At 45.4% G+C, this 27,790-nt stretch overlaps 1 protein-coding gene across 2 annotated transcripts in view; it reads left to right on the forward strand.

Moving 5' to 3' along the window:
- The first annotated feature begins 19,418 nt into the window (after window positions 1-19,418).
- The window catches only part of PPP4R3A (protein phosphatase 4 regulatory subunit 3A), a 50,582-nt gene continuing 42,210 nt past the window's right edge, over window positions 19,419-27,790 (forward strand). For both annotated transcript variants that reach the window (XM_050799045.1, XM_050799046.1), the window contains exon 1: window positions 19,419-20,068. In XM_050799045.1, coding sequence (XP_050655002.1) covers window positions 19,927-20,068 — 142 coding nt within the window. In that variant the 5' untranslated portion in view covers window positions 19,419-19,926. The remainder of the gene's footprint in view (window positions 20,069-27,790) is intronic.

The raw sequence follows: 27,790 nt of genomic DNA on the forward strand, positions 1-27,790 counted from the left end.
ACCATATAAGAAGTCTAACTCCCCTCTCCGAAAGACCATGTATACCTGTTCTGGCAGACAGGCCTGGCTGAGCTCCCAGCCAACAGCCAGTATCCCCTGCAAGCCATGTGAGTGCTTCATCTTAGACATTCATAGCCCAGTTGAGCCTTCGGATGACAGCAGCACAGCTGACATCTGACTGCAACTACATGAAAGGCCTCAAATGAGAACTGCCCAGCAAAACCCTTCCCCAATACCTGACTCACAAAATTGGGAGCAAAATAAAATGCCTACTTTAAACCACTAAGTTTAGAGAGAATTCGTTACAGAGTAATAGTAACTAGAATGCATCTTTGCATTGGAATGGATTCCAATCTCAAAGTAATGGCAGTAGTAGTACATTTTCCATGGATGGAATGGATGAGATCTAAATGCTATGTGTTTTTTAAAAACGTCTGCTGATATGCTCTTTACATATTATAAAACTCTTTACTTAACAGATACAATGACTATATGAAATGTATTTACCTTTTATTTTTTGAGACATGGTCTTGCTCTGTCAGCCAGGCTGGAGTGCAGTGACATGATCATAGCTCACTGCAGCCTCAAACTCCTGGGCTCAAGCAATCCACCTGACTCAGTCTCCTGAGTAGCTGGGACTACAGGCTTGTGCTATTATGCTCAACTAATTTTTTATTTTTATTTTTATTTTTTGTAGAGATGGGGGTCTCCTTCTGTTGTCCAGGCTGGTCTCAAACTCGTGACCTCAAGCGATTCTCCCACCTCAGCCTCACAAAGTGCTGGGATTACAGGCATGAGCCACCACACCTGATCTGAAATGGATTTTTGAGCACAGCCTAGATCTTAAATGTCTGACTCTGGTTCCAATATTTGATTTGTCAAGTATAGATCAGATCTTATTACACAGTCTTACAGGGACTGCACATGTATTTTGTTTTATAAAAAATCAGTGGTATCATTTTTTTTCCCTAACATGGGTGGCCTTGAAGTTTTTGTTTAGTTTAGTTTAACTTGTGCTTATAATATTATTGCTTTTTTTTTTTCCAATCATCTTTCTCAGGTTGAAAATTTCTATTTGAAGTTGGATCAAAGAAAAATGTGAAGGGAGAGATGATGATAAAGAATGAAAACAGGACCCTCCTTCAACCACTGAAATGGGGACACTGTGTTTTCTCTGAGCAGCAGTTAAAGGTCAGCATTGTTTTCCCGGCCCTCTATGCTAGGACTGACGGATTAAAGCTGAGAGCAGAGGCTTACACGGTTAGTATGGGAAAGGAGAGAATTCATGGTCCAAGAGGCAGATTCTCAGTCAAGACTGATCCTGGGAGGCCATGAAGAAACACCAGAGCTGAGCAAGAGGGTGCGAAAAGTCATAGTCAAGAGCAGAAGCCGAGGAGAGGAGGCCCAGGGAAGGAACTGGGGCAACCCAGAGAAAGGAAAACTAAATAGGCTTTCAGCATGATCGTTTTTCACCTAGAGCCCACTGCAACATAGTAAGTGTTGCAGCTCTTACCCCAGCATGTCTTAAAGAAGGTAGCCCCTTAGATTGGTGTAGTGCGTTTAAAAAAAAAAAAAATGTAGAAAGAGGATAGCCCCTTCGCCTCTATCTTAATTTCCTCCCACTAATCGAGATGAGATGATCCCAGGTGTGATACAGGATCCCAGATCCATGCTGTGAACCCTCTTGTTCCCAATCTATCAGTTTTAGAGTCTCTCCTGGTATTGATGGGAATTTGGAACAGTCCAAATGGCGTTTTGGTTTTCCCAGCTGTTAGTACACATAGGACAACATGGCTAACAAAAGAAAAAAGCATAGGCTTCTTTTTTTTTTTTTTTTTTTTTTTTTGAGACAGAGTCTCGCTCTGTCGCCCAGGCTGGAGTGCAGTGGCCGGATCTCAGCTCACTGCAAGCTCCGCCTCCCGGGTTCACGCCATTCTCCTGCCTCAGCCTCCTGAGTAGCTGGGACTACAGGCGCCCGCCACCTCGCCCGGCTAGTTTTTTGTATTTTTTTAGTAGAGACAGGGTTTCACCGTGTTAGCCAGGATGGTCTCAATCGCCCGACCTCGTGATCCGCCCGTCTCGGCCTCCCAAAGTGCTGGGATTACAGGCTTGAGCCACCGTGCCCGGCCAAAAGCATAGGCTTCTTTTTGGCCCCCAGAGATCCAAGCAGACACGGGGGAGCTATGCGATACAGTTCGGATGCGATAAAGCTATGCGATACAGTTTCCCCTCCAAATCTCTTGTTGAAATGTCATCCCAGTGTTAGAGATGGGGTCTGGTGGGAGGTGTTTGGATCATGGGGATGAATCCCTCATGAATGGCTCAGCACCATCCCCTTGGTGATGAGTGAGTGCTCATTCAGTTCACATGAGATCTGATTGTTTAAAACTGTGTGGCAGCCAGGCGCAGTGGCTCACAACCCTAATCCCAGCACTCTGGGAGGCCAAGGCAGGCGGATCGCTTTGAGCTGAAGAGTTCGAGACCAACCTGGGCAACATGGTGAAACCCCATCTCTACAAAAAATACAAAAATTAGCTGGGCATGGTGGTGCGCACCTATAATCCTAGTTACTCAGGAGGCTGAGGCTGGAGGATTGCTTGAACCCAGGAGGTGGAGGTTGCAGTGAGCTGAGATCATACCACTGCACTCCAGCCTGGAAGACAGAGTGAAAAACTGCCTGGGGAAAAAAAAAAAGTGTGTGGCACCTCCCCCGCCCTCTCTCTTGCTCTGGCTCTTGCCATGTGATGTGTCCGCACTCACTTCACCTTTTGTCATGAGTAAAAGCTACCATGAGTAAAAGCTCCCTGAGGCCTCCCCATAAGTCAAGCAGAAATGCCAGCACCGTGCTTGTACAGCCTGCAGAACTGTGAGCCAATTCAACCTCTTTTCTTTATAAATTACCCAGTCTCAGGTATTCCTTTACAGCAATGCAAGAACAGCCTGATACAGAAGCCCTCTTTGATCTACCATGAGGAAAATTATGGCACGAGTAGAGTATTGACCTGGGCAGAAATATTCACTCTCAAGATAAACCAGGGGAGGAACAACGACTAATGCGTTTGGTCATTATATTAGCATTTGGTCATTTCCAGCATTTTTCCTAGCAAATGGATTCACTCATTCATTCAGCTGATATCGGAATGAATCAGGAGGCATTATGCATCCAACAGTGAACGAGAGACAGTCCATGTCTTTCAGAACCTCTATTGAGCATTAAGACTTGAGTGAGGTTCTGGCAGACAGGCCTGTTCCCAGTGTAAGGCTCAGCCTCACATGTGATCCTGAAGGCCAGTTTCACCTGGATGCAGTCCATTTGGATGAGTTTGCTTGAGAAGCACACACATGGAAGCCATAGGCTGGAGGACATCAAGTATAGCTGACGTTAGGGTGTCTTACCTAAGGGATCCCAGAAAGCAGAGGCTGAGACAAAGTCTTGAGAATGAGTTTCTGTTGGGGAGTGTGATCCTATGGAGAAAAGCAAGGAAGAGCTGGGCGTGGTGGCTCACGCCTGTAATCCCAGCACTTTGGGAGGCTGAGGTGGGTGGATCACCTGAGGTCAGGAGTTCGAGATTAGCCTGGCCAACATGGTGAAACCCCGTCTCTACTAAAAATACAAAAATTAGCTGGGTGTGGTGGTGCATGCCTGTAATCCCAGCTACTTGGGAAGCTGAGACAGGAGAATCGCTTGAACCCGGGAGGTAGAGGTTGCAGTCAACTAACATCACACCACTGCACTCCAACCCTGGGCAACAGAGTGAAGGTCCGTCTCAAAAAAAAAAAAAAGACGAATACATTGCAGACCAGGAGGAGGAGTCAGTTGACTGAGGTGTTAGCAAAGACGGTCACTGCCATGGGTAGATGATTGCTTGAGCCCTCAGAAGCATTGGTCTAGTGGAGAGAAAGGGATAGCATCTGTCCATTAGTTCAAATGTTCCTAAATCCAAAGTGGACCTGATGGGGTGTTAGTTATCCTGCACTTATGGGTTATGCTTTCATGGACAAAGAGCAGGTTCTCATAGCATCACCACCTACAGCATTAGAGGAGCCCCGGGGAGGGAGGTGAGAAGCATGCAACACAGGACTGTGGTGAGGCTGTGAAGGTGCATCTGTGTGAATCTGATGAGTGCCCATACAGCTCTGGTCACTGCAGTGATGCCTGGAATAAGAGTAAGGTGAGTCTGAGAGTATGAAGAAGGACTACTTTTTTAAAAGGTGAAAGTTTTGCCATTAAATCTTGGGGCTGATGAGAAGCCTTTTGCCTCTCCTATGCAGGCAGTTGGCATACTTTTCTCTGCAGAATTTGATCACAGAGAAAAACGTTTTAAAGATGTTAAATCATTATGTTTCTCAGCAAAATGGTCCAGCCGGATCAATGCATGCACAGTTGATAAATCTAACGTATTCATGTAGCTTCCAAATGGCTCCGAAGTGCCCTGTTCTTAAACATGAGTAGGCAGCCAAGGACCATCAGATATTTGAGAAAAGTCCGTAACATGGAAGACGATGCCAAACAGCAAACAAGTAGAAGAGTAACTTGGAGGAAACAGAGACTGTTCTTAGGAAAAATTTCTGGCTGAGTGTGGTGGCTCCCACCTGCAATCCCGGGAGGTGATTTGGGAGGCCAAGATGGGAGAAGTGCTTGAGACCAGGAGTTCAAGACCAGCCTGGACAACAAAGCAAGACCTTGTCTCTACAAAAAAAGAAATTTAAAGACCAGGCGCGGTGGCTCACGCCTGTAATCCCAGCACTTTGGGAGGCCGAGGCGGGCGGATCACGAGGTCAGGAGATCGAGACCATCCTGGCTAACCCGGTGAAACCCCATCACTAATAAAAATATAAAAAAAAATAGGCCGGGCGCGGTGGCTCACGCCTGTAATCCCAGCACTTTGGGAGGCCGAGGCGGGCGGATCACAAGGTCAGGAGATCGAGACCATGGTGAAACCCCGTCTCTACTAAAAATACAAAAAATTAGCCAGGCACGGTTGTGGGCGCCTGTAGTCCCAGCTACTCGGGAGGCTGAGGCAGGAGAATGGCGTGAACCCGGGAGGCGGAGCTTGCAGTGAGCCGAGATCGCGCCACTGCACTCCAGCCTGGGCGACAGAGCGAGACTCCGTCTCAAAAAAAAAAAAAAAAAAATATATATATATATATATATATATATATATATATATAAAATTAGCAGGCCGTGGTGGCAGGCGCCTCTAGTCCCAGCTACTTGGGAGGCTGAGGTAGAAGAATGGCGTGAACCCAGGAGGCGGAGCTTACAGTGAGCTGAGATTGCGCCACTGGACTCCAGCCTGGGCGACACAGCAAGACTCCATCTCAAAAAAAAAAAAAAAAAAAATTTAAACATTGGCCGGGTATGGTGACTTACACCTGTAATCTCAGCACTTTGGGAGGCCGAGGCAGGCGGATCACCTGAGATCAGGAATTCGAGACCAACATGGAGAAACCCCGTTTCTACTGAAAACACAAAATTAGCTGAGCGTGGTGATGGGTGCCTGTAATCGCAGCTGCCCAGGAGGCTGAGACAGGCAAATCACTTGAACTCCAGAAGCAGAGGTTGCTGTGAGCAGAGATCGTACTATTGCACCCAGCCTGGACAACAAGAACAAGACTCTGTCTAAAAAAAAAAAAAAAAAAAATTAATTAGCAGGATGTGGTGGTGCACACCTGTAGTCCCAGCTACTCAGGAGGCTGAGGTGAGGGGATCACTTGAGCCCATAGGTCAGGGCTGCAGTGAGCTATGATTGCACCACTACACTCCAGCCTGGGCAACAGAGCAGGACCCTGTCTCAAAAAAAAAAAGAAAATTTCTAAAAAAACCAATCAGTATCCTCAGGGACAGATGATGTGGTACTCATAAAACAAAATTGGAATGCTTTAAGAAAGACATGTTCACAGAACAGAAGAAAGATCTTAAAAGTTAAAAGGCATAATTTAAAAAATGAAAAATTTGATTGGGTATAGTGGCTTACACCTGCAATTTGAGCACTTTGGGAGGACAAGGCAGGAGAATTGCTTGAGACCAGGAGTTTGAGACCAGCCTAGGCAAAAAAAGTGAGACTCTGTCTCCATAAAAAAAAATTAAAAATTAGCAAGGTGTGGTGGTGCATGCCTGTAGTCCTAGCTACTCAGGAGGATGAGGTAGGAGGATCACTTAAGGCCAGGAGTTTGAGACTGCAGTGAGCTATGATCAAACCACTACACTCCAGCCTGGGCAACACAGCAAGATCCTGTCTCAAAAGAAAAAAAAAAAGAAGGAAGGAAGGAAGGAAAGAAAGAAAGAAGGAAAGAAAATTTCTAAAAACCTGCCAATATCCTCAGAGACAGAAGATGTGGTATCCATAAAACAAAAATGAAATACTTTAAGAAAGAAACAGGCCAGATGCAGGGGCTTCTGTAATCCCAGCACTTTGGGAGGTGGAGACAGGTGGATCACAAGGCCAGGAGTTCAAAACCAGCCTGGCCAAGATGGTGAAACCCTGTCTCTACTAAAAATACAAAAATTAGTCAGGTGCAGTGGCAGGCGCCTGTAATCCCAGCTACTTGGGAGGCTGAGGCAGAAGAATTGCTTGAACTCAGGTGGCAGAGGTTGCAGTGAGCCAAGATCGTGCCACTGCACTCCAGCCTGGACAGAGTGAGACTCTGTCTCAAAAAGAAAAGAAAGGAAGGAAGGAAAGAAGGGAGGGAGGGAGGGAGGGAGGGACAGAGGGGGGGGGGGAGAGAGAGAGAGAGACAGAAAGAAAGAAAGAAAGAGAAAGAAAGAAAGACAAGGAAAGAAGGAAAGAAAGGAACATTTAGAGAACAAAAGAGAGATAGAGATCTTGGAAAATAAAAGTATAATTTAAAAAATGAAAAATTCAGTTTGGTGTAGTGGTTCCACACAAGCTGGGAAGCCAGGGTGGGAGGATCACTTGAGACCAGGCGTTTGAGTCTAGCGTGGGCAACACAGCAAGACCACATTTCTACAAAAATTAAAAAAAAAAAATTAGCCAGGTGTGGTGGTACAGGCCTGTGGTCCTAGCTACTCTGGAGGCTGACACAGGAGGATCACTTGAGCCCAGGAGCTCAAGGTTACAGTGAGCTATGATCATGCTACTGAACTCTAGCCTAGGCAACAGAGTGAGACTCTGTTTCTAAAAAAAAGAAAAAGAAATTAATAGTTGGGTCGTAAAGAAGAGTTGAGAAATCTCCTGAAAGTAGAAAATAGGAAGTGGTCACTCCTCTGACCTCTCCCCTCCCCATGCTCAGCCGTGCAGATGCTCCAGAAGGGGAACCTGCAGATGCTCCAGAAGGGGAACCTGCAGATGCTCCAGAAGGGGAACCTGCAGATGCTCCAGAAGGGGAACCTGCAGATTCTCCAGAAGGGGAACCTGCAGATGCTCCAGAAGGGGAACCTGCAGATGCTCCAGAAGGGGAACCTGCAGATGCTCCAGAAGGGGAACCTGCAGATGCTCCAGAAGGGGAACCTGCAGATGTTCCAGAAGGGGAACCTGCAGATGCTCCAGAAGGGGAACCTGCAGATGCTCCAGAAGGGGAAGTCTTTGTTTCCCCGGACTCACTCAGCTTTGCCTGCTGAATTCTCCAGAAGGGGCATTTAGGAACTCTGAGGAAAACTGAATCCAGGCAGTTACCCAGACTATGACTGTCTTAGTGTGCTCAAGCTGCTGTCACAAAACACCATATACTGAGTGTCTCACAGTTCTGGAGGCTGGAAAGTCCAAGATCAAGCAGCAGATCTGGTGTCTGGTGAGGGCTACTTCCTGGTTTGTGCATGTCATTATATCCTCACATGGCGGAGAACACAGAGAGGAAAAACCCTCACATTTCTTATAAGGTCACTCATTCCATCACAAGGGCCCCCACCGTCATGACCTAATGATCTCCCAAGGCCCCATCTCCAAATACCAGCAGCTTTGCAATCAGGGTTGCAACATATGAAATTTGGGGGATGAAAACATTCAGTCTATAGCAATGACTGAGTCTTTTTCTAACAGTGGCAGTAGTCTTTTTTTTTTTTTTACACAGCTAATTTTGTGCCTGTTTTTTGGTTCTTTACATGTAAATAGCATATCGTTTAGAAATTCATATATATATTTAAAGACCTTGATATGCCACCCTTTGAGTCACAACTGGGACAACTGGGAGAGGGGAAATTGTTGGAGTGGGATGAAGAGCTAGGAGAGGTTCCACGGCTGGAGGCCTAGTCCACTTCATTTTTGTACCGGAAGGGTTCATCGCCAGTTTCATTGAGAAGATATGTGCAGATGAGGACTTCCATCACCAGAAATTCATATGTTGGAGTTAACACTAAAAACAAAAACAAAGGAACAAGTGATTCTCCTGATGGAGGATGGAAAGGAAAGGTGACACGGAGTACTTCTAAGATACTGGTAAAGATCTATCTGAGGCTGGGCACGGGGGTTGGCACTTTGGGAAGCCAAGGGGGGCAGATCACTTGAGGTCAGGAGTTTGAGACCAGCCTGGCCAACATGGTAAAGCCTCCTCTCTACAAAAAATTAAAAAATTAGTCTGGCACAGTCGTGCACACCTGTAATCCCAGCTACTCAGGAAGCTGAGGCATGAGAATTGCTTGAACCTGGGAGGCAGAGGTTGCAGTGAGCCAAGATTGCGCCACTGTACTCCAGCCTGGGTGACAGAATGAGACTCTGTCTCAAGCAAACAAAAAACAAACAAAACAAGAAGAAAGATCTATTTTAGATGGCAATTCACAGTTCATCTTATTTAATAAATTGTACAATGTGTTTATATATTTTTGTGTATGTATAATACATTTCATAACTTAAAACAGACTTTAAACTCATCTGATAGACTTATCTGTTGTACCTTGATGTCAACACATTTAGGGATAGAAAGACTACAGCCAGTCGTGGTGGCTCAGGCCTATAATCCCAGCACTTTGGGAGGCCGAGGCGGGCGGATCACCTGAGGTCAGGAGTTCAAGACCAGCCTGGGCAACATGGTGAAACCCCGTCTCTACTCAAAATACAAAAATTAGACAGGCGTAGTGGTGGGCACCTGTAATCCCAGCTACTCGGGAGGCTGGGGCACAAGAATTGCTTGAACCAGGGAGGCAGAGGTTGCAATGAGCCAAGATCGTACCACTGCACTCCAGCCTGGGGAATAGAGTAAGACTCTGTCTCCGGAAAAAAAGAATAAAGCATGGCAGAGTGCAATCTGAATCTGGAACTTTGCTCTTAGCCCCACTAATGAACTTTGGTCCTGCAAATAATACAGAACAGAGTTGACTACACTGCACCTAGATAAAGAGGCAATGATTGCTTCACAATCCTTTAATGAAAACCGCTTTCGTATTCTTTATTTTGTAAATTATACTTATTTCTATCAAATTTTCTTTTGTGTTCCCTTTCCCATATTCTTTCTGTCATGTGACTTGGAAATATTAGAAATCTATGACTCCTCCCCACCTCGACGGTCAGTGAGTGGTCTAATTCTTCTTGACTGTACATCTAAAATAGCTCTGTCATCACCATTCTGTTTCCAAAACTCTGCCCTGGTGCTGGTGCACGCCCTCCTGAGAATCTCTTGCTGGCTAGGACATCATGTCCAAGCAGGCCTCCCGGACTCCGTTCTTGACTTTCTTCAATCTGTCTTTAATATCACCACCAGAATTCAGCTTCTAAAGTGTAGACTTCTTTTGTCATGGTAAAACATACTTACCATAAAATTTGCCATTTTAGGCCAGGCACAGTGGTTCATGCCTGTAATCCTAACACTTTGGGAGGGTAAGGCAAAAGGATCACTTAAGTCTAGGAGTTCAAGACCAGCCTAGGCAACAAAGTAAGATCCCGTCTCTACCAAAAAAAGAAAAGAAAAAAAGACAATCTTGCTCTGTCACCCAGGCTGGAGCGTGGGAGTACAATGGCATGATCCCGGCTCACTGCAACCTCTGCCTCCTGGGTTCAAGCGATTCTCCTGCCTCAGCTTCCCAAGTAGCTGAGGTTACAGGCACATGCCACCACGCCCAGCTAATTGTATTTTTAGTAGAGATGGGGTTTGGCTCTGTTGGCTAGGCTGGTCTCAAACTCCTAACCTCAAGAGATCCACCCACCTTGGCCTCCCAAAGTGCTGGGATTATAGGCGTGAGCCACCACGCCCAGCCCTCCAGAAGCATTTTATATATTTATTATTATTATTACTTTAATAGAGACAGGATCTTACTTTGTTACCCAGACTGCTCTCAAACACCTGGGCTCAAGCAATGATCCTCCTGCCTTGGCCTCCCAAAGTGCTGGGATTGTAGGCACGGACAACTGCACCAAGCCTAGCAGTATTTTGAATAATTCCCAAGCATGCTAGCTGAATGACAGACAGACTTAAGGAATCTCTTTAATTCGCTTTGGTCTTTACAAATATATTTCCCATTTGTTTTGATTATTGTTAACTAGGAATGCTTGCCTGTCAGCACGTTGTGAGGTTGTTCTATGTACAAAGGAATGAATTGTGAATGGTAGTGAGTTCTAAGCTGTTAGTTTGTGGCTGCTCCAGCTTTTATCTAAAATTATGTTTCTTTTCTGATTTGTTCCCAATGTCATTATGTTAAGGGTAGGATAAGGGAAACTTCAACATTTGACAAAGACTCTCCTTTGACCAAAACCTCAGTGAGGCTCCTCTGAGTCCTCCCCGCACTAGGCTCAATCTTGGGCTTCTCTCTCTGTCCTTATTGAATTCAGTTTGAGCAAGAATCCTGATAAATTGGTTTAGTGAAAAATCTTCCACGCTTATATCTGACCAGCCTCCACATCTTATCACGCTGAACTGCCTTTAGCAATAAACCTATCAAGTTGGTTTAGCCAGAAACCCCTTATCCTTCATGTTTCTTCTTAGTAATTTTCCACCCACTCCCACCTCGCTCCTTGGTGATAAATCCTCACTCGTCCTTGTTGGAGACAGAGTTGAGTCCAATCTCTTTCCCCAACTATGAGACCCCACTGCAATCGTCCCTATACCTATCACCATGGCTCCCTTTGAATAAAGTCTGCCTTATCATGTTTAATAGTGTCATGAATTTTTCTTTAATAATTTTATCACAAATATTACATTGTAAATTAAGTATGTACATAACTTATGAAAATAGGACAAAAGGCCGGGCACGGTGGTCACACCTGTAATCCCAGCTCTTTCAGAGGCTGAGGCAGGTGGATTACCTGAGGTCAGGAAATCAAGACCAGCCTGGCCAACATGGTGAAACCCCATCTCTACTAAAAATACAAAAAATTAGCCCGACGTGGTGGCGTGCACCTGTAATCCCAGCAACTTGGGAGGCTGAGGCAAGAGAATCGCTTGAACCCAGGAGGCAGAGGTTGCAGTGAGCCAAGATCGTGCCATTGCACTCCAGCCTGGGCAACAAGAGTAAAACTCCATCTCAAAGAAAAAAAAGAAAATAGGACAAAAATGGGTGAGATGATTGTTGGAATACCTATTTTGTTGAGTATTTTCTCTGGTGATTATTTTCATATATATATATATATATATATAGCATGGTGCTTTGTAGTAAGATTCTAACGAATGTCATAAAAATGCTCATGTGTGGTCAGATTGACATCCACCTTTATGGGGAGAATTTAGTGATTTCTGTTGTTCTTACAACCATCATTGCACACTTAACAGAATCTGAAAGCTAGAAGTGTCCTTAAAAATCATCATCGTTTCAGAAAAATAACAGAAGCTGGGAAGGACTCAGAGGAAAGGGAACTCTCATACGCTGCGGTTGGAATGTAAATTAGTACAGACACCACGGAGAACAGCATGGAGATTTCTCCAAAAACTAAAAATAGAACTACCAAACGATACAGCAATCCCACTACTGGGCATACAACCAAAGGAAAGGAAATCACAATTTCAAAGGGATACATGCATCCCCATGTTTATTACAGCATTCTTCACAACAGTGTCCATCATCAGAAGAATGGATAAAGAAAATGTGGTATATTTACACAATGGCGTATTTTTCAGCCATAAAAAAGAATGAAATCATGTCATTTGCAGCCACATGGATGGAACTGGAGATCATTATATTAAGTGAAATAAGCCAGACACAAAAAGACAAATATCACAAGCACTCACTGGTGTGGGAGCTAAAAAAGCGGATCTCATAGAGGTACAGAGTAGAACGATAGTTACCAGAGTCTGGGAAGGATGTTGAGGGTTAGGACAAAGAGTGGCTAATTAATGAGTACAAACAGCCAGGCACAGTGACTCACGCCTGTAATCCCAGCACTTTGGGAGGCCAAGGTGGGAAGATCGCTTGAGTTCAAGAGTTTGAGATCAGCCTGAGCAACATGGAGAAACCCCGTGTCTAAAAAAATTACAAAAATTAGCTGGGCACGGTGGCGATCACCTGTGCTCCCAGCTACTCAGGAGACTGAGGCAGTGATTGAAATCACACCCCTGCGCTCCATCCTGGATGACAGAGTGAGACTCTGCCTAAAAGAAGAAAAGGGGGATACAAACATGCAAACATGCAGTTATAATAAATAGAAATGTAATCGCCCAAGGGATTCTTCCTGCCTGCTGCACAGACAAAATCAATCCACTGAGACCACAGCACTGCAGTAAAGAAAGAGTGTAATTGACTAGAGGCCATCCACCTGTGAGAACGGGAGTTATCACTCAGATCAGTTTCCCTGAAGGCTCAGAGGCTAGGGTTTTTCTGGACAATTTGGTGGGCAGGAGACTAGGGAATGGGTGCTGCTGACTGCTTGAAGATGAAATCATAAAGGTGTGTGTAAGTCCGCCTCTGGGTGGGGTCACAGGACCAGTTGAGTCATGAGTCATGAGTCTGGGTGGGGTCAGTCTGAAAAACATCTTAGAAAAAACAATCTTAGGTTCAACAATACTGTTGTTATCTATAGGAGCAATTGGAAAGGTCACAAGTCTTGTGACCTCTGGCCACAGGACTCCTGAGCAGTTATGGGTTATAGAAATTTTGCCTGCATTTTAGCAGAGTTCATGCCCCTCCCATAATGCTATTCTTGTGGCCTTTCATTACTCTTAAAAATGCAGTTTTCTGTCCCTGAGCAAGAAAGGGGTTAGTTTTAGGGAGGAATTGTTAATGTCCTTGTTTTCAAATTAAACTATACACTGAATTCCTTCCAAAGCTAGTTTGGCCTATGTCCAGGAATGGCCAAGGGCAGCTTGGGGGTCAGATGCAAGATGGAGTCGACTATGTCAGATTTCTTTTACTCTCATAATTTTGCAAAGGTGGTTTCAGAAGGAATAAGTTACAATGTTCTGTAGCACAGTAGGGTGACTATAGCTAACAACAATGTATTGTACATTTCAAAATAGCTACATGTGAGGACTTGAAATGTTCTCAACACACAGAATTGATAAATGCTCATGGTGATAGATATTCTAAATACCCTGATTTGATCATTACACATTCTATGCATGTAACAAAATATCACCTGTACCTCATATTTACAAATATTATGTGTCAATAAAAAATATATTTATAAAATAAAAATAAATTTTAAAAAATTTTAAGTCATCTTATCAGGATGATAAAACTAAGGTCAAAAAAGGCCAAGTTCTTATCCTAGACCACCAACTTAGTGGCTGAACCAAAATAAAGACTCAACTCCTCTAACTTCTGGTGGCATGCCCTTTTCACCATACAGACACCATTATCTTCACCGGCAAACACAGAGCTCATCTACGTGGGTGGCACCTTCTGGATATGGACAGCATACAAGCCAGCAGCCTTGTCGCTGACCTTTCCAGGATTTTAAACCTAAGGCAGGCAATATTATAAAATGATGAATGCAACATGGATCAAGGTAAGTAACATAAATAGGTACAGATACTATGTACTGAACAGGCTCCTTCCAGTACATACTTTACAAATCTATGTTATGCATGTAGGTGAAGGTAAAAAGGTTCAGCGGGAAAGCTTTATATTTACAGCACAGGAAGAATGAAGAATCAGTTTCTTATTTCTTACAGCCCTAGAAATTAACATTATTCCTATCTTACAAATGAGGAAACTGAGGTACAGAGAGCTGAAGATGCTTGGAAATGTCACACAACTGCTAAGAGGCAGGACCTGGACTGGTGATCCATCCTCTACATGCTTGACCACTAAGACAGCGTCTCTCAGCCTTTTGTGATTTGCAACATCCCTTATTGAATTCCATTAGGTATTTTCTTAACCATATCACGATTTGTGCATGGAATATGATTAAGTTATTATAAGTCAGTTTTGTGGCAATTTATTTTTTTGCATGTGTTTGTTTTTCTCAGTGACAGAGTTTCACTCTGTTGTCAAGGCTGGAGTGCAGTGGCATGATCTTGGGTCACTGCAGCCTCTACCTCCTGGACTCAAGGGATCCTCCTGCCTCAGCCTCCAGACTAGCTGAAACCACAGGCACACACCACCATAATTGGCTAATTTTTGTATTTTCTGTAGAGATAGGGTCTCGCTGTTTCCCAGGCTGGTCTCGAACTCCTGGCCTCAAGCAATCCTCCCACTTAGCCTCCCAAAATGCGAGGATTATGGGTATGAACAACCACACCCAGCCTTTCTGGCAATTTGGCTAGGCTATACCACCCAGTTATTCAAACAAACACTAATCTAGACATTGCTGTGGGAGTACTTGTAGATATGATTAAACATCCACAACCAGTTGACTTTAAAGGAAAATTATCTCAGGTTATCTTGGTGGGTCTCATCCAATCAGTTAAAGGCCTTAAAAGCAAATCAGGACTGGGTGTTGTTGCTCAAGCCTGTAATCCCAGCACTTTGGGAATCTGAGGCAGGCAGATCACTTGAGGCAGAAGTTCGAGACCAGCCTGGCCAACTTGGTGAAACCCCATCTCTACTAAAAATACAAAAATTAGCAGGGCATGGTGGCGCAGGCCTACAGTTCCAGCTGCTTGGGAGGCTAAGGCACAAGAATCGCTTGAACCTGGGGAGGTGGAAGTTGCAGTGAGCTGCGATTGTGCTACTGCACTCTAACCTGAGCGACAGAGTGAGACTCTGTCTCAAAAAAAAAAAAAAAAAAAAAAAAAAAAAAAAAGAGCTAATATGTTTCTCTGAGGAAGAAGAATTTGTTGACTGCAGTGTCAGCTCCTGCCTCAGTTTCCCCTCTGCAGCTGACCTGTCCTACATATTTTAGACTTGCCTACCCAGACTGCAGTATCATGTAAACAAATGTCTTGAGATAACTCACTCCATCTTTGTGTAGATGTATTCTACTGGTTGTTTCTCTGGTAGAATCCAGACTGATAGAACTGTTAAGATTGTATTGTATTAAATTTCATTTAAATCTAATATTTTATGGTATGTTCCATAAACTATAATTTTTAACCTTATTCCATTTATTACTTTTTCATTTACTTTATTATTTTCTACAAAGTATTTCACGTTTGGTTTGGGGATCAAATAAGTATTAGCATACGAATAAATTTACCAATGTCATAATTGCATCAAAAATTGACAAAATTGCTCTCATGCCCTAATACTTGAAATCGTTGGCCAGGCGTGGTGGCTCACACCTGTAATCCCAGCACTTTGGGAGGCTGAGGCGGATGGATTACTTGAGGTCAGGAGTTCGAGACCAGCCTGGCCAACATGGTGAAACCCTGCCTCCACGCCGGGCATCGTGGCAGGCGCCTGTAATCCCAGCTACTTGGGAGGCTGAGGCAGTAGAATTACTTGAACCCGGGAGGCGGAGGTTGCAGTGAGCCAAGATCATGCCACTGCACTCCAGCCTGGGCGACAGAGGGAGATTCTATCTCAAAATAAATTAATAAATAAACAAAAAAAAAATTGTTGCCTTTTTTTTTTTTTTTAAAGAAAAAGCGGCCGGGCGCGGTGGCTCAAGCCTGTAATCCCAGCACTTTGGGAGGCCGAGACGGGTGGATCACGAGGTCAGGAGATCGAGACCATCCTGGCTAACACGGTGAAACCCCATCTCTACTAAAAAATACAAAAAACTAGCCGGGCGAGGTGGCGGGCGCCTGTAGTCCCAGCTACTCAGGAGGCTGAGGCAGGAGAATGGCGTAAACCCGGGAGGTGGAGCTTGCAGTGAGCTGAGATCCGGCCACTGCACCCCAGCCTGGGCGACAGAGCAAGACTCCGTCTCAAAAAAAAAAAAAAAAAAAGAAAAAAGAAAAAGCGATTGCTTTATTGCTTTGTTTTCATAATTTTCCAGTTTTGTTTGTGAACAGCGAGTTTCCGACTGGTCTTTCAAGCACTCGTTTATACCTTTTTTTTTTTTTTTTTTTTTTGAGACGGAGTCTGGCTATGTCTCCCAGGCTGGAGTGCAGTGGCGTGATCTCGGCTCACTGCAAGCTCCGCCTCCCGGGTTCACGCCATTCTCCCGCCTCAGCCTCCCAAGTAGCTGAGACTACAGGCGCCCGCCACCACTCCCGGCTAGTTTTTTGTATTTTTAGTAGAGACGGGGTTTCACCATGTTAGCCAGGATAGTCTCGATCTCCTGACCTCGTGATCCACCCGCCTCGGCCTCCCAAAGTGCTGGGATTACAGGCTTGAGCCACCGCGCCCGGCCTTTTTTTTTTTTTTTTTTGAGACAGAGTTTTACTCTTGTTGCCCAGGCTGGAGTGCAATGGCCGTGATCTTGGCTCACCACAACCTCTGCCTCCCGGGTTCAAGCAATTCTCCTGCCTCAACCTCCTGAGTAGCTGGCATTACAGGCTCCTGCCACTGCGCCCTGCTAATTTCTGTATGTTTAGTAGAGACGGGGTTTTCACCATGTTGGCCAGGCTGGTCTCGAACTCCTGACCTCGTGATCCGTCAGCCTCGGATTCCCAAAGTGCTGGGATTACAACTGTGAGTCACCACGCCCTGTTTATATCTTTATATTTTAAGTTGCTGGGGAGGAAGGTCCCAACTTCTAAAGGAATTTAAAACTGAAAGTCCTGTATCCTAGAAACCCCTCAGCCCTGTTCATGCTATTAGCTTCCTTCCTAATAGATGGGTATAGTAACACCAATACTTTACAGGTTTCTTTTTTTCTTTTCTTTTTTTTTAAAGACAGAGTCTTGCTCTGACACCCAGGCTAGAGTGCAGTGGCACAATCTCGGCTCACTGCACTCTCCACCTCCCCAGGTTCAGGCGATTCTTGTACCTCAGAGTCAAGGAGCTGGGACCATGCCTGGCTAATTTTTGTATTTTTAGTAGAAACAGGGTTTTGCTATGTTGGCCAGGCTGGTCTCGAACTCCTGGCCTCAAGCAATCTGCCTGCCCTGGCCTCCCAAGGTGCTGGGATTACAGGTGGGAGCCACCGCGCCCAGCCACATTGCAGGTTTAAAAGATTCCTGGCAATGTCAAGCACTCGAATCTTCCAAAACTGTAGCCACTAGACACATGTGGCTACCAGGCCTTCAAATTTTGACTAGTGCTACTCACAAGCTGAATTTTTTTACTTGATTTTTAAATTTAAATTATTATTTTATTTTTTGAGACAGAGTCTTGCTCTGTTGCCCAGGCTGGAGTGCAGTGGCACAATCTCAGCTTACTGCAACCTCTGCCTCCCGGGTTCAAGAGATCCTCCTGCCTCAGCGTCCCAAGTAGCTGGGACTACAGGCACGCACCACCATGACCGGCTAATTAGTATTTTTTTGTACAGATGGGGTTTCACTATGTCAGCCAGGCTGGTCTTGAACTCCTGACCTCGTGAGTGACCGCGCCCAGCTAAATTTAAAAATTGACACTTGATTCAGCTTTTGGAAAAGTTAAGTATGATTGGAATAACAGAGTATGTGAATCTACATTCTCAACTGTAAATTTAATATACTCTACCAGTCCGGGCAACAGTGAAACCCGTCTCTACCGAAAAAAAAAATAAACTTAATTAATTAACTGGGAGTGGTGGTATACACCTGTGGTCCCAGCTACTTGGGAAGCTGAGGTGGGAGAATCGCTTGAGCCCACGAGGTTGAAGCGGCAATGAGCCGAGACTGAGCCACTGCACTCCAGGGTGGGTGACAAGAGAGAGATCCTGTCTCAGAAACAATTTTTTTTCCAATAAAATCTAAACACAGATATTTCTGATGAAAATTCAGTATCCCAACAGAGACTTGCTGGAAGGACAAAATATATCACATTTTAAAGACATCGTAAGGTTAATAAGGAACGTATATCTTTAATAATTTGATTACTGAAATAACATTTTGAAAATACCGCACTGAAACGTTAACACTAATTTCATCAGTTTCTTCGTGCTTTTTGTGGCTACCGCAAAGTTTAAAGTTACGTGTGTGGCTCGCATTATATTCCTAGCGGACAAGCCCGACCTACCAGGCCTAGCAAATGGTAAAAGCCACCAAAATAGTGGCATATGAGCTGCATGATAGGAAACAGAATGTTATTCCTCTGTGAAGATTAGCAATACATGACATCAAGTAGCTCTTCAAAGCACAGGACTACCTAATGCTGAGAATTACTCCTCCCGATTTTGCAGTGTCGCATTTGTTTTTGTGAGCGCCTTAAGTTCCTTTCCGACAAGGCTCGCAGACAGTTCTGATGGGGATGAAGGAATGGAGCACTTGGGGCTTGCCTAGGCTGTAAGGTGAAGTTTTAGAATTGTCACTTCGGACTCGGTCCCACGCCCAGAAAATGCAAACAGTCCCAAGTTTCCACACTGGCCACGCCAGTCCGCGACCCATGGCGGCTCCCAAGGCTGCGCCAACCTAGCCGCCCACACCCGCGACCTTCCCCGGAAGCGTTTCCATTTCATTCCTTCAAGTCTGCAAGGGGCCGGGTGGGTCCCGAGCGCCCGACTCAGCCGCAAAGGCGGCCCCGGGAAAACGCTCTCGGAAGCGGGTAGGGGCCCGGGCCCACGCCGCCCGGCGTCCGCAGGCCAGGGACAGGGGAAGGAACAAGAGAAGGCGGCGGCAGGCGGACCCGAGGCCGAGACGCCGGGGCCCGCTCGCAGAGGCCGCAGACGGATCCACGCCCCTCGCGCATCCTGGAGCGGGGCTGATGACGAACACAGAGCGCGACGGACGCACACACCGCCCCGCGCTCGCACGACGGTGCGTGCAGGGAGGCGCGAGGGAGCCTCGGGCTGTCACCGGCGCAGTCAGCGTCCCGCCTCCTCCGCTCCCTGCGCTCCCGCCACCTCGGCAACTCCGCGCCCGCCTCCCGCCTCCGTCGGAAGCCTCCGCCGCAGTAAGGCTCCCGGTCTCGCTGCTGTCTCTTTAAATGGTGGGGCTCCGAGCCGCCCCTGCAGCTGCTCCCTGGGTGGCCCCGCGCGCCGCTTTTGAGGGGCGAACCAAGATGGCGGCGGTTTTGGCTGTGTGAGGAAGACGGAAGAGGCGGCGGCGGAGGGAAACCGACTTCCACTAGTCCGGGGCGGTCGGGCGGCCGGGGGCCTTCAGAGTCTCCCGGGCAGTGGTAGCATTTGCAGAAGGATCAGGCGCCTGTCGGCTTCTGACGTTTGAAGCAGGGAGCGGAAGGGAGCCACTGGCCGCGGTGGCAGGGCCAGGTATAAGGAAGGAAAATATGGCGGCGGCGGCAGCGGCCTGAGGAGGCGGCGGCGGCGCGGGAAGCTGCTTCGCGGAGATCATGGCGGAGGCGGGAGCAGGGCAGTGACGGGAGCCCCGAGTTCCTAGCGCTGCGGGGCGGGAGGCTACGAAGCGCTGCGCGGCCCCCTCGGGGCTGCCGGGCGCCGGGCTCGCCGGGCCTGGACAATAGCGCCGGGGAGCCGGAGGCGAGGAAAGGCGGCGGCCCAGAACTCGGTCCCGGGAGCGGGCCATGCAGGCGGCGGCGCGGCCCCGCGGCGCCCAGCGGCGGCAGTGAGGCCGGGGAGCCCTCCGCTCGCGGGCGCCCTCACGCCTCGCCCCTCGCCTCTCCAGGACCCCTTTCCTGGGCGTCTACTGGCGGGGCCCCCGCCCCGGTTCCCGGGCGGCACGATGACCGACACCCGGCGGCGGGTGAAGGTGTACACGCTCAACGAGGACCGGCAGTGGGACGACCGGGGCACCGGGCATGTGTCGTCTGGCTACGTGGAGCGGCTGAAGGGCATGTCCCTGCTTGTCAGGGCTGAGAGCGACGGTAAGTGAAGCCCCTCGTGGCGGGCCCTTCGCAGCCCCCACGGCCCTGGGCCGCCTCCCTGGTTCTTGCGGGGCATGGCGCTCGCTCCACGAGAACGGAGGGACGGCTGGGGACGGCAGCCACCCCGGGGGAGGGCGGGCCCCAGGTACCCCAGTCACCCCAGTCACCCCAGTCCTGCGGGAGCTCCCCGGAGAGCGCCTGAAATGTTTCCTTTCTCTGAGTGCCTGGTGGCATTTTGGGTACGAAGAGAGCCAAGCGTGTTGAGCTGTGCCGCCCTGGAGTGTGTGAGGTCGAGGACCTGAGATGGGGAGTCCGGAGTGTACTGTTCTTTTGCACTAGAGTGACCTTGAGAAAGACACTGATTAATCCGATCTTCTGCCTTAGTTCACCCATCTGTAAAGCAGGCATGAAACTTTGCTTGGAGCTAAGAAAGTTCTTGGACCTTTCATAATTTGAAGAACATTTTGCTGTGATTTCTTTTTCTTTTTAAACGTCTTTTTGCTACATGTTTCTGATCCCGTTGGAGGTTGGCAACACTGGATCTGGCAACTCTACACTAAGAGAAAACGCTTTACCTTGAGAAGATAGAGATTTTTGTTCACCAGTGTTGGTTGTCTTTTTTATAGTAATGCAGAATTTTGTGTGTAGCTCGCTATATAAACATCTTGCGAGTTTGGAATAATTTTATATGAGCTTTTTTTTTTTGATTGCTTAAATGGGTGTTCATAATTTCGTTAACAGGTGCAGAGAAGTTGGCAGATAATTTTTAAAACCTTTCGGATCTTCCCTAGTGTTTATGTTTCACACATTTTGAAACAACCCTCAAGGTTCAAAGACTAAGTTGTTTGAAAATAAGTGTTTCCCTTTTTTTCTTTTTTCCACATCTTCTGAGTGTTTCATATTTTAGAAGACTTATTCTCTCTAGGGATTGCCACTGTTTTTGGAGATATACAGTGAATTTCACTTAAAATATTCAAGTGGGGTAAAACTGTTGTCAAATTGTTACTTCCAAACGTGAAAGTAAGTTCTCTTCCACCTCTTTTGGTACATTGGTTTATATTTTACAGTTGCTAACGAGGTCAGTTTATTATGATTGTAGTGATTCTGTGTCTGAATTATTACAGACTAATTTCAAGGAATTTTCTTCAGTTGGACTCTACCCAGAATTCCAATTCCATAAAAAACCAACAAGACTAGCCCTTCTGTAGTTGAAGACTTTGGGAACATTGATGTTCTATTTAAATTGAAAGTGGTAATCTAGAGTATATTGCCCACAGGTTATAAGGTTACCCAAAATGACTTAAATCTGGAGAGAAATTATTTCCTTTTGGGGGCATTTAAAATTTTTTGAATGTTGGGTGTATTTTTCTGGGCCTGAGTTATTATTGGCTACTTAAAATACAATTTGAATGTCAAGTGTTAGTGTAATTTTGTATGTGACTCACGTAATAACCTACTCTAGATCATTCACACATTTGGCAAACTTTACATAGTATGTTAGAAGGTATGGGCTTTTAGTAGATTTATCTGTAGGTTTCTTCTTAATTTTTTACTTTCAAAAAAATAAAAATAAAGACAGGATTTTGTCCTATTGCCAAGGCTGATCTGGAATGCCTGACCTCACGCAGTCCACCCGCCTAGTCCTCCCGGAGTGTTAGGACTACGGGCGTGAGCCACCATCCCGGCTGAAAGCATGTGTAGATTTGAGATCAATTCTTTGAACTCCATGTTAAAAATAATACATATAACCTTCACATCATGGGTTTAATTTGATTCATTATACAAAAAATCCTTTAAGATATTTTTAAGCATAAAAGGTTAATGTCATACTATCAGAAATATGCTCTTCTGCATAATTCTATGTTAATATAATTGTATGTTAATATAAAACTTTTTTCTGTGTGTGTATATATAATACATAGTACATGTATATGGTACATATATAGTATATATATTATGTAGTACATATAGCGTATGGTACTTATATAGTATATATAATATGTAGTACATACAGTATATAGTACATATATAGTATATATAATATATATATACACATACATACTTTTTTTTTTTGAGATGGAGTTTCGCTCTTGTCGCCCAGGCTGGAGTGTAATGGCATGATCTCGGCTCACTGCAACCTCCACTTCCTGGGTTCAGGCAATTCTCCTACCTTAGCTCCTTAGTATCTGGGACTACAGGCATGTGCCACTATGCCTGGCTAATTTTTTTGTATTTTTAGTAGAGATGGGGTTTCACCGTTTTGGCCAGTCCGATCTCGAACTCCTTACCTCGGGTGATCTGCCCACCTCGGCCTCCCAAAGTGCTAGGATTACAGGCGTGAGCCACTGCGCCCAACCTCCATTTATATTTTTACCGTTTTGGAAATAGCCACAAATCTCTCTTCCTCCATTTCGCAGGTTGGAGGTTAAATGACTAAAACAAAATGACTTTAGTCTTTATCTAGCAGGGAGATAGCTTAACTCAATTACTGATGTGCCTTGTAAGTTTAGGCTGTAAGGAAAACTGAATCCAAAAAGGCTGGGTGCGGTGGCTCACACCTACAATCCCAGCACTTTGGGAGGCCGAGGCAGACAGATTTCGTGGGCTCGGGAGTTCGAGACCAGCCTGGGCAACATGACAAAACCCCATCTCTACAAAATATACAAACGTTAGCTTGTGCGGTGGCAGGGTCCTGTAATCCTAGCTGCTCTGGAGGCTGATGTGAGAGGATCACTTGAGCCCAGGAGGTGGAGGCTGCAGTGAGTTATGATCATGCCCCTGCACTGGGTGACAGAGGGAGACCCTGTCACACACACACACGCACCCTGGACTTAGAAAAAATTCCAGGATACTTGTGAGATATTGTCAGTAATTAGTTTGATGATTAACATTTCTTCCAACATCTAAGTAGGGATAATAAGTCAAAATTTACTGAGTACCTTCTGTGTGCCAAACTCTAAGCAATTTACTTACATTGACTTACATAATTCTCACAACAGTGCTCTGATTTAGTTAGTGCTGTTAGCCCTATTAAACCCCCATGTTACTGTCTACTTGCATTTGCTGCTCTATTAGCCTGAAGTTGTATTTTAAAGAAAATGAAAATAACTCTCAGCCTAAAGATATTTTCGGCTGGGCACGGTGGCTTATGCCTGTAATCTCAGCACTTAGGGAGGCCGAGGCGGGCAGATCACAAGGTCAGGAGATCAAGAGCATCCTGGCTAATACAGTGAAACCCCATCTCTACTAAAAACATAAAAAAAATTAGCCAGGTGTGGTGGTGGGCGCCCGTAGTCCCAGCTGCTCAGGAGGCTGAGGCAGGAAAATGACATGAACCCAGGAGGCGGAGCTTGCAGTGAACTGAGATCAGCGCCACTGCACTCCAGCCTGAGCAACAGAGCAAGACTGATTCTCAAATAAAAATCTCAATTGTAGTTTGTCTACAAGCTTTACATGAATGTTTTTGTGTTGAGTGCTAGTTGGGGTCAGCCATTACTGTGTGCTTGCTCCATTCTCCATCATAGGATGATTGATATTTTCTTTTTATTGTCATGAGCAAAGTGGAAAGTATTTCTGATTTTCCATAAACTGAGTCATTTGTCCAATAGAAACTTAAAATTATTGCGCTTTTCCGTATTTGGGCTAGACCTAGTCATGGTTGTGTTGAAGTTTTTTTTTTCTAAATTACTTGTAGCTTTTCCCAAAAAAAATCTGTTGATTTTCAGATTATTTCTTTAAAACAAAACAAATACTTGATTCTTAACACTTTTGCAATATTTTATGTTCTATAAAATTAAGTTTTTGTGATGTGTTAATCATCTACCTTAGAAATAGGCTGTCAGCTAATTTGGTGAGAAACTGGTCAGTGCTAGAGATAGGGTGATGGGGCTTTTGCATATCTGTGAAATAAATGATGGATTTTTTTTGTTTGTTTTTGTTTTTTTAACAGAATCTCTGTCGCCCTGGCTGGAGTGCAGTGGCATGATCTCGGCTCATTGCAACCTCCACCTTCCAGGTTCAAGGGATTCTCATGCTTCAAGCCTCAAGCCTGGGATTACAGGCATCCGCCATCCTGCATGGCTAATTTTTGTGTTTTTAGTAGAGACGGGGTTTCACCGTGTTGGCCAGGCTGGTCTCGAACTCCTGACCTCAGATGATTCACCCTCCTCAGCCTCCCAAAGTGCTGGGATTACAGGCGTGAGCCACCATACCTGGCCTCATTTCTTTTTTTTAGTAAGTTCTCTCAGAAACGATGACAACATGTCCAAAGTCATTCATCTATTAAGATGGTATGAGTTGGGATTCAAATTCAGGCAATTCGTTTTAAACTGTAAACACTACTTAGTAATGACAAAGTGTTTGGGAAGTTTATAATGTATATAGTTGTAGCATGGTTATAGAAAGGCTGGGTAGTTTTAAAATTTTCTCATTATTGGGTCTATCTTTGTGGAAGGGGAAGCTACGATAATGCTATCTCAACTGTAGGCTCAGTTCCTGTTAGGGGAGCTTATATGCTCATCTAAAAATCACAGAAGGGAATTTATAAATGGAAGTACTTGTGGTCTTCATATTACAGAGCAGATCTGTCTGGGTAAGTACTGTATGCCCTTCCCTTCCAAAACTGAGTAAACTTGGCACTCAGCCTAACTTGCTTTAGAGGAAAAGGGATGTCCCACTAAGCTTCTGGGCCCATTTCTTGGATTGCGTCCTCATCCAGCAGGTTTCTGCTGGCAAAATTGGTTGGAAGAACACATCCCTTTTGTTTTTTGTTTTTTCGGTTTTTTTTTTTTGGAGACAGTTTCGCTCTTGTCACCCAGGCTGGAGTGCAATGGCACAATCTCGGCTCACTGCCACCTCCGCCTCCCAGGTTCAAGTGATTCTCCTGCCTCAGCCTTACGAATAGCTGGAATTACAGGTGCCTGCCACCATGCCTGGTGAATTTTTGTGTTTTTAGTAGAGATAGGGTTTCACCATGTTGGCCAGGCTGATCTCGAACTCCTGATCTCAGGTGAGCCACCACACCCTGCCCTTTCTTTTTTTTTTTTTTTTTTTTTTTTTTTTTAATTTTTGTTTTTAAGAGCTCTGTTGCCCATGCTGTCGTGCAGTGGCAGGATCATAGCTCACTGTAACCTCAAACTCCTGGGCTCAGTTGATCTTCCTGCCTAGCTGGGATTATAGGTGCCCACCACTGCGCCTGCGTAATTTAAAAAAAAAATTTTTTTTTTGGAAGGGGGTGGGTCTTTGTCGCCCAGGATGGTGTTGAACTCTTGGGCTCAGGCGTGAGCCACTGTGCCCGGCCCCATTTTTGAATTTTTTGAGAGGTTCTCACTGTGTTGCCCAGAATGGTCTCGAACTCCAGGTCTGAAGTGATCCTTCCCACCTGGCTGCCTAAAGTTCTAGGATTACCGCACACCTAGCCCGTGCTTTTCTTTAATGAAGATAGATTACCTTATTTTCTCTCAGTTTTTATGATAGCCATGTACCTGCAAAGTTCCATCTTCCATTTCAGATAATTTTGTTTTTATTTTTAATTACTTCAGTGTATGCTGTGTCTGTTGACTTGAAGTAAGGATAATAATTTCATACCTTATTTGTCCTCCCCCTTTGTGGTCAAATCATTATACTGCTTTTCTCTCTTCAACTTTTATTTTAAATTCTGGGGTACATGTGCAGGTTCGTTACATAGGTAAATGTGTGCCGTGGTGGTTTGCTGCACAGGTCAACCCATCACCTAGGTATTAAGCCCAGCATCCATTAGCTGTTCTTCCTAATACCCTCTCTCCCTCTGCCCCACTGTACTACTTTTCACCATTATGATTTTTACCACATCCACCTGCCAGTTTTCCAATTGATAAATGTAAGACTGGGGAACAAAGTGAGACCCCCATCTCTACAAAATAAACATTTTAAAATTAGCCAAGTGTGGTGGTAAACACCTGTAGTTCCGGCCGCTTGGGGCTGAGGCAAGAGGATTGCTTGAGCCCAGAGGTCGAGGCTACAGTGAGCTGTGACTGAGCCACTGTACTCCAGCCTGACTGATGAAGAAAGACCCTGTATCAGGAAAAATATATATATATGTGTGTGTATTTATGTGTGTGTGTGTGTGTGTATATATATATAAATATAGAGAGAGCGAGAGCCCGGGCACAGTGGCCCACACCTGTAATCCCAGCACTTTGGGAAGCCAAGCTGGGGGAGGATTGCTCAAAGCCAGAAGTTAGAGACCAGCCTGGGCAACATAGCAAGACCCTGTCTCCACAAAAAGTTGGAAAATTAGCCGGTCACATGGCACATACTTGTAGTCTCAGCTACTCAGGAGGCTGAAGCCAGAGAATTGCTTGAGCCCAGGAGTTTGAGGCTGCCATGAACTATGGTTGTGCTACTGCACTCCAGCTTGGGTGACAGACCCTATTTCTAAAAACAAATTTTTAAAAGAAAGAAATGTAAGGAAGTTGGAATTCCTCCACACACTGAAGAGTGTCTTTAGCCATAATCATATTTGTGCTCTTTATTATGAATTACTTGCCAAGGCATGCAGGATAGTGTGCTTACATTGAGTTTTTACCTTGAATTTTATAAAGTATTATTTACATTTCAGTATAGTTTATCTGTTCTCTGACTCACATCTTACAGAGTTAAACAGGTTAAATTCTCACTAATACTTAAGGCATGAAGAAAATGAGACATGGAGAAATGTTTTTGTTCAAGGCAGCACTGCTAGCGAATGGTGAAACTGGGATTCTGTGCTGTTTCTGCCTCTTGATAGAACTCCATGTTCGTTGTAGGTGGGTCTCCCTCTACCCCTACTATAATTAGAAAAGGAGGTCAGAACACATAGGGTGGAAAAGCTTTTGGGGGTGAGGGCTGTGAGAGAAATGAACAATTAAGTCAGTAGTATAGAATCTTGTATATGCCAAGCATTCTGTATATTTACCAAGAAGAGCTCAGTTTTGGTACAAGGGGAAGTATTTAACTTTGAAAAGTGTTTGTTTAGAGACAAGGTTTTGCTCTGTCACCCAGGCTGGAGTGCAGTGCCACGATCATAGCTCACTGCAGCCTCAAACTCTTAAGACTCAAGTGATCCTCCTGCCTTAGCCTCCCAAGTAGCTGGGACTATAGGCACATGCCACCACACACAGTTGATTTATTTTTAAATTTTTTGAGGGGAAGTGGGATCTTACTGTGTTGCCCAGACTAGTCTTGAATTTCTGGCCTCAAGCCATCCTCCTGCCTCGCCCTCCTGAGTAGCCAGGATTATAGCTGTGAGCTACCACACCTGGCCCATTTTAGTTTTTAAATGCCATTGTGTAATGAGGCATTTAAATTTTTTCCCAAAAAAATCAGGAAAAAAGGACTTGGAGCATATGCCTGTTAGAGATTTAAAGCATACTTTAGTCTCCCACCTACATAAGATTTTGGACCCCACTGACTTTTATTTTTTTGAGGCGGGGTCTCACTCGGTTGCCCAGGCTGGAGTGCAGTGATCAGGGCTTACTGCAGTCTTGACCACCAGGCTCCAGTAAGCCTCTCACCTCAGCGTCCCGAGTAGCCGGGACCACAGGTGTACACCACCATGCCTGGCTAATTTTTTCTATTTTTGTAGAGACGGGGTCACCTTATGTTGCCCAGGCTGGCATTAACTCATTTTTGATGGTGCTTTCTCTCTACTAATGAGGCATAGTACATAAGTCCCTGCCTTAAGCTTTGAATATTGATAAGGAC

The sequence above is a fragment of the Macaca thibetana genome, chromosome 7 (genome assembly GCF_024542745.1).
Source record: "Macaca thibetana thibetana isolate TM-01 chromosome 7, ASM2454274v1, whole genome shotgun sequence".
NCBI classification, from domain to species: domain Eukaryota; kingdom Metazoa; phylum Chordata; class Mammalia; order Primates; family Cercopithecidae; genus Macaca; species Macaca thibetana.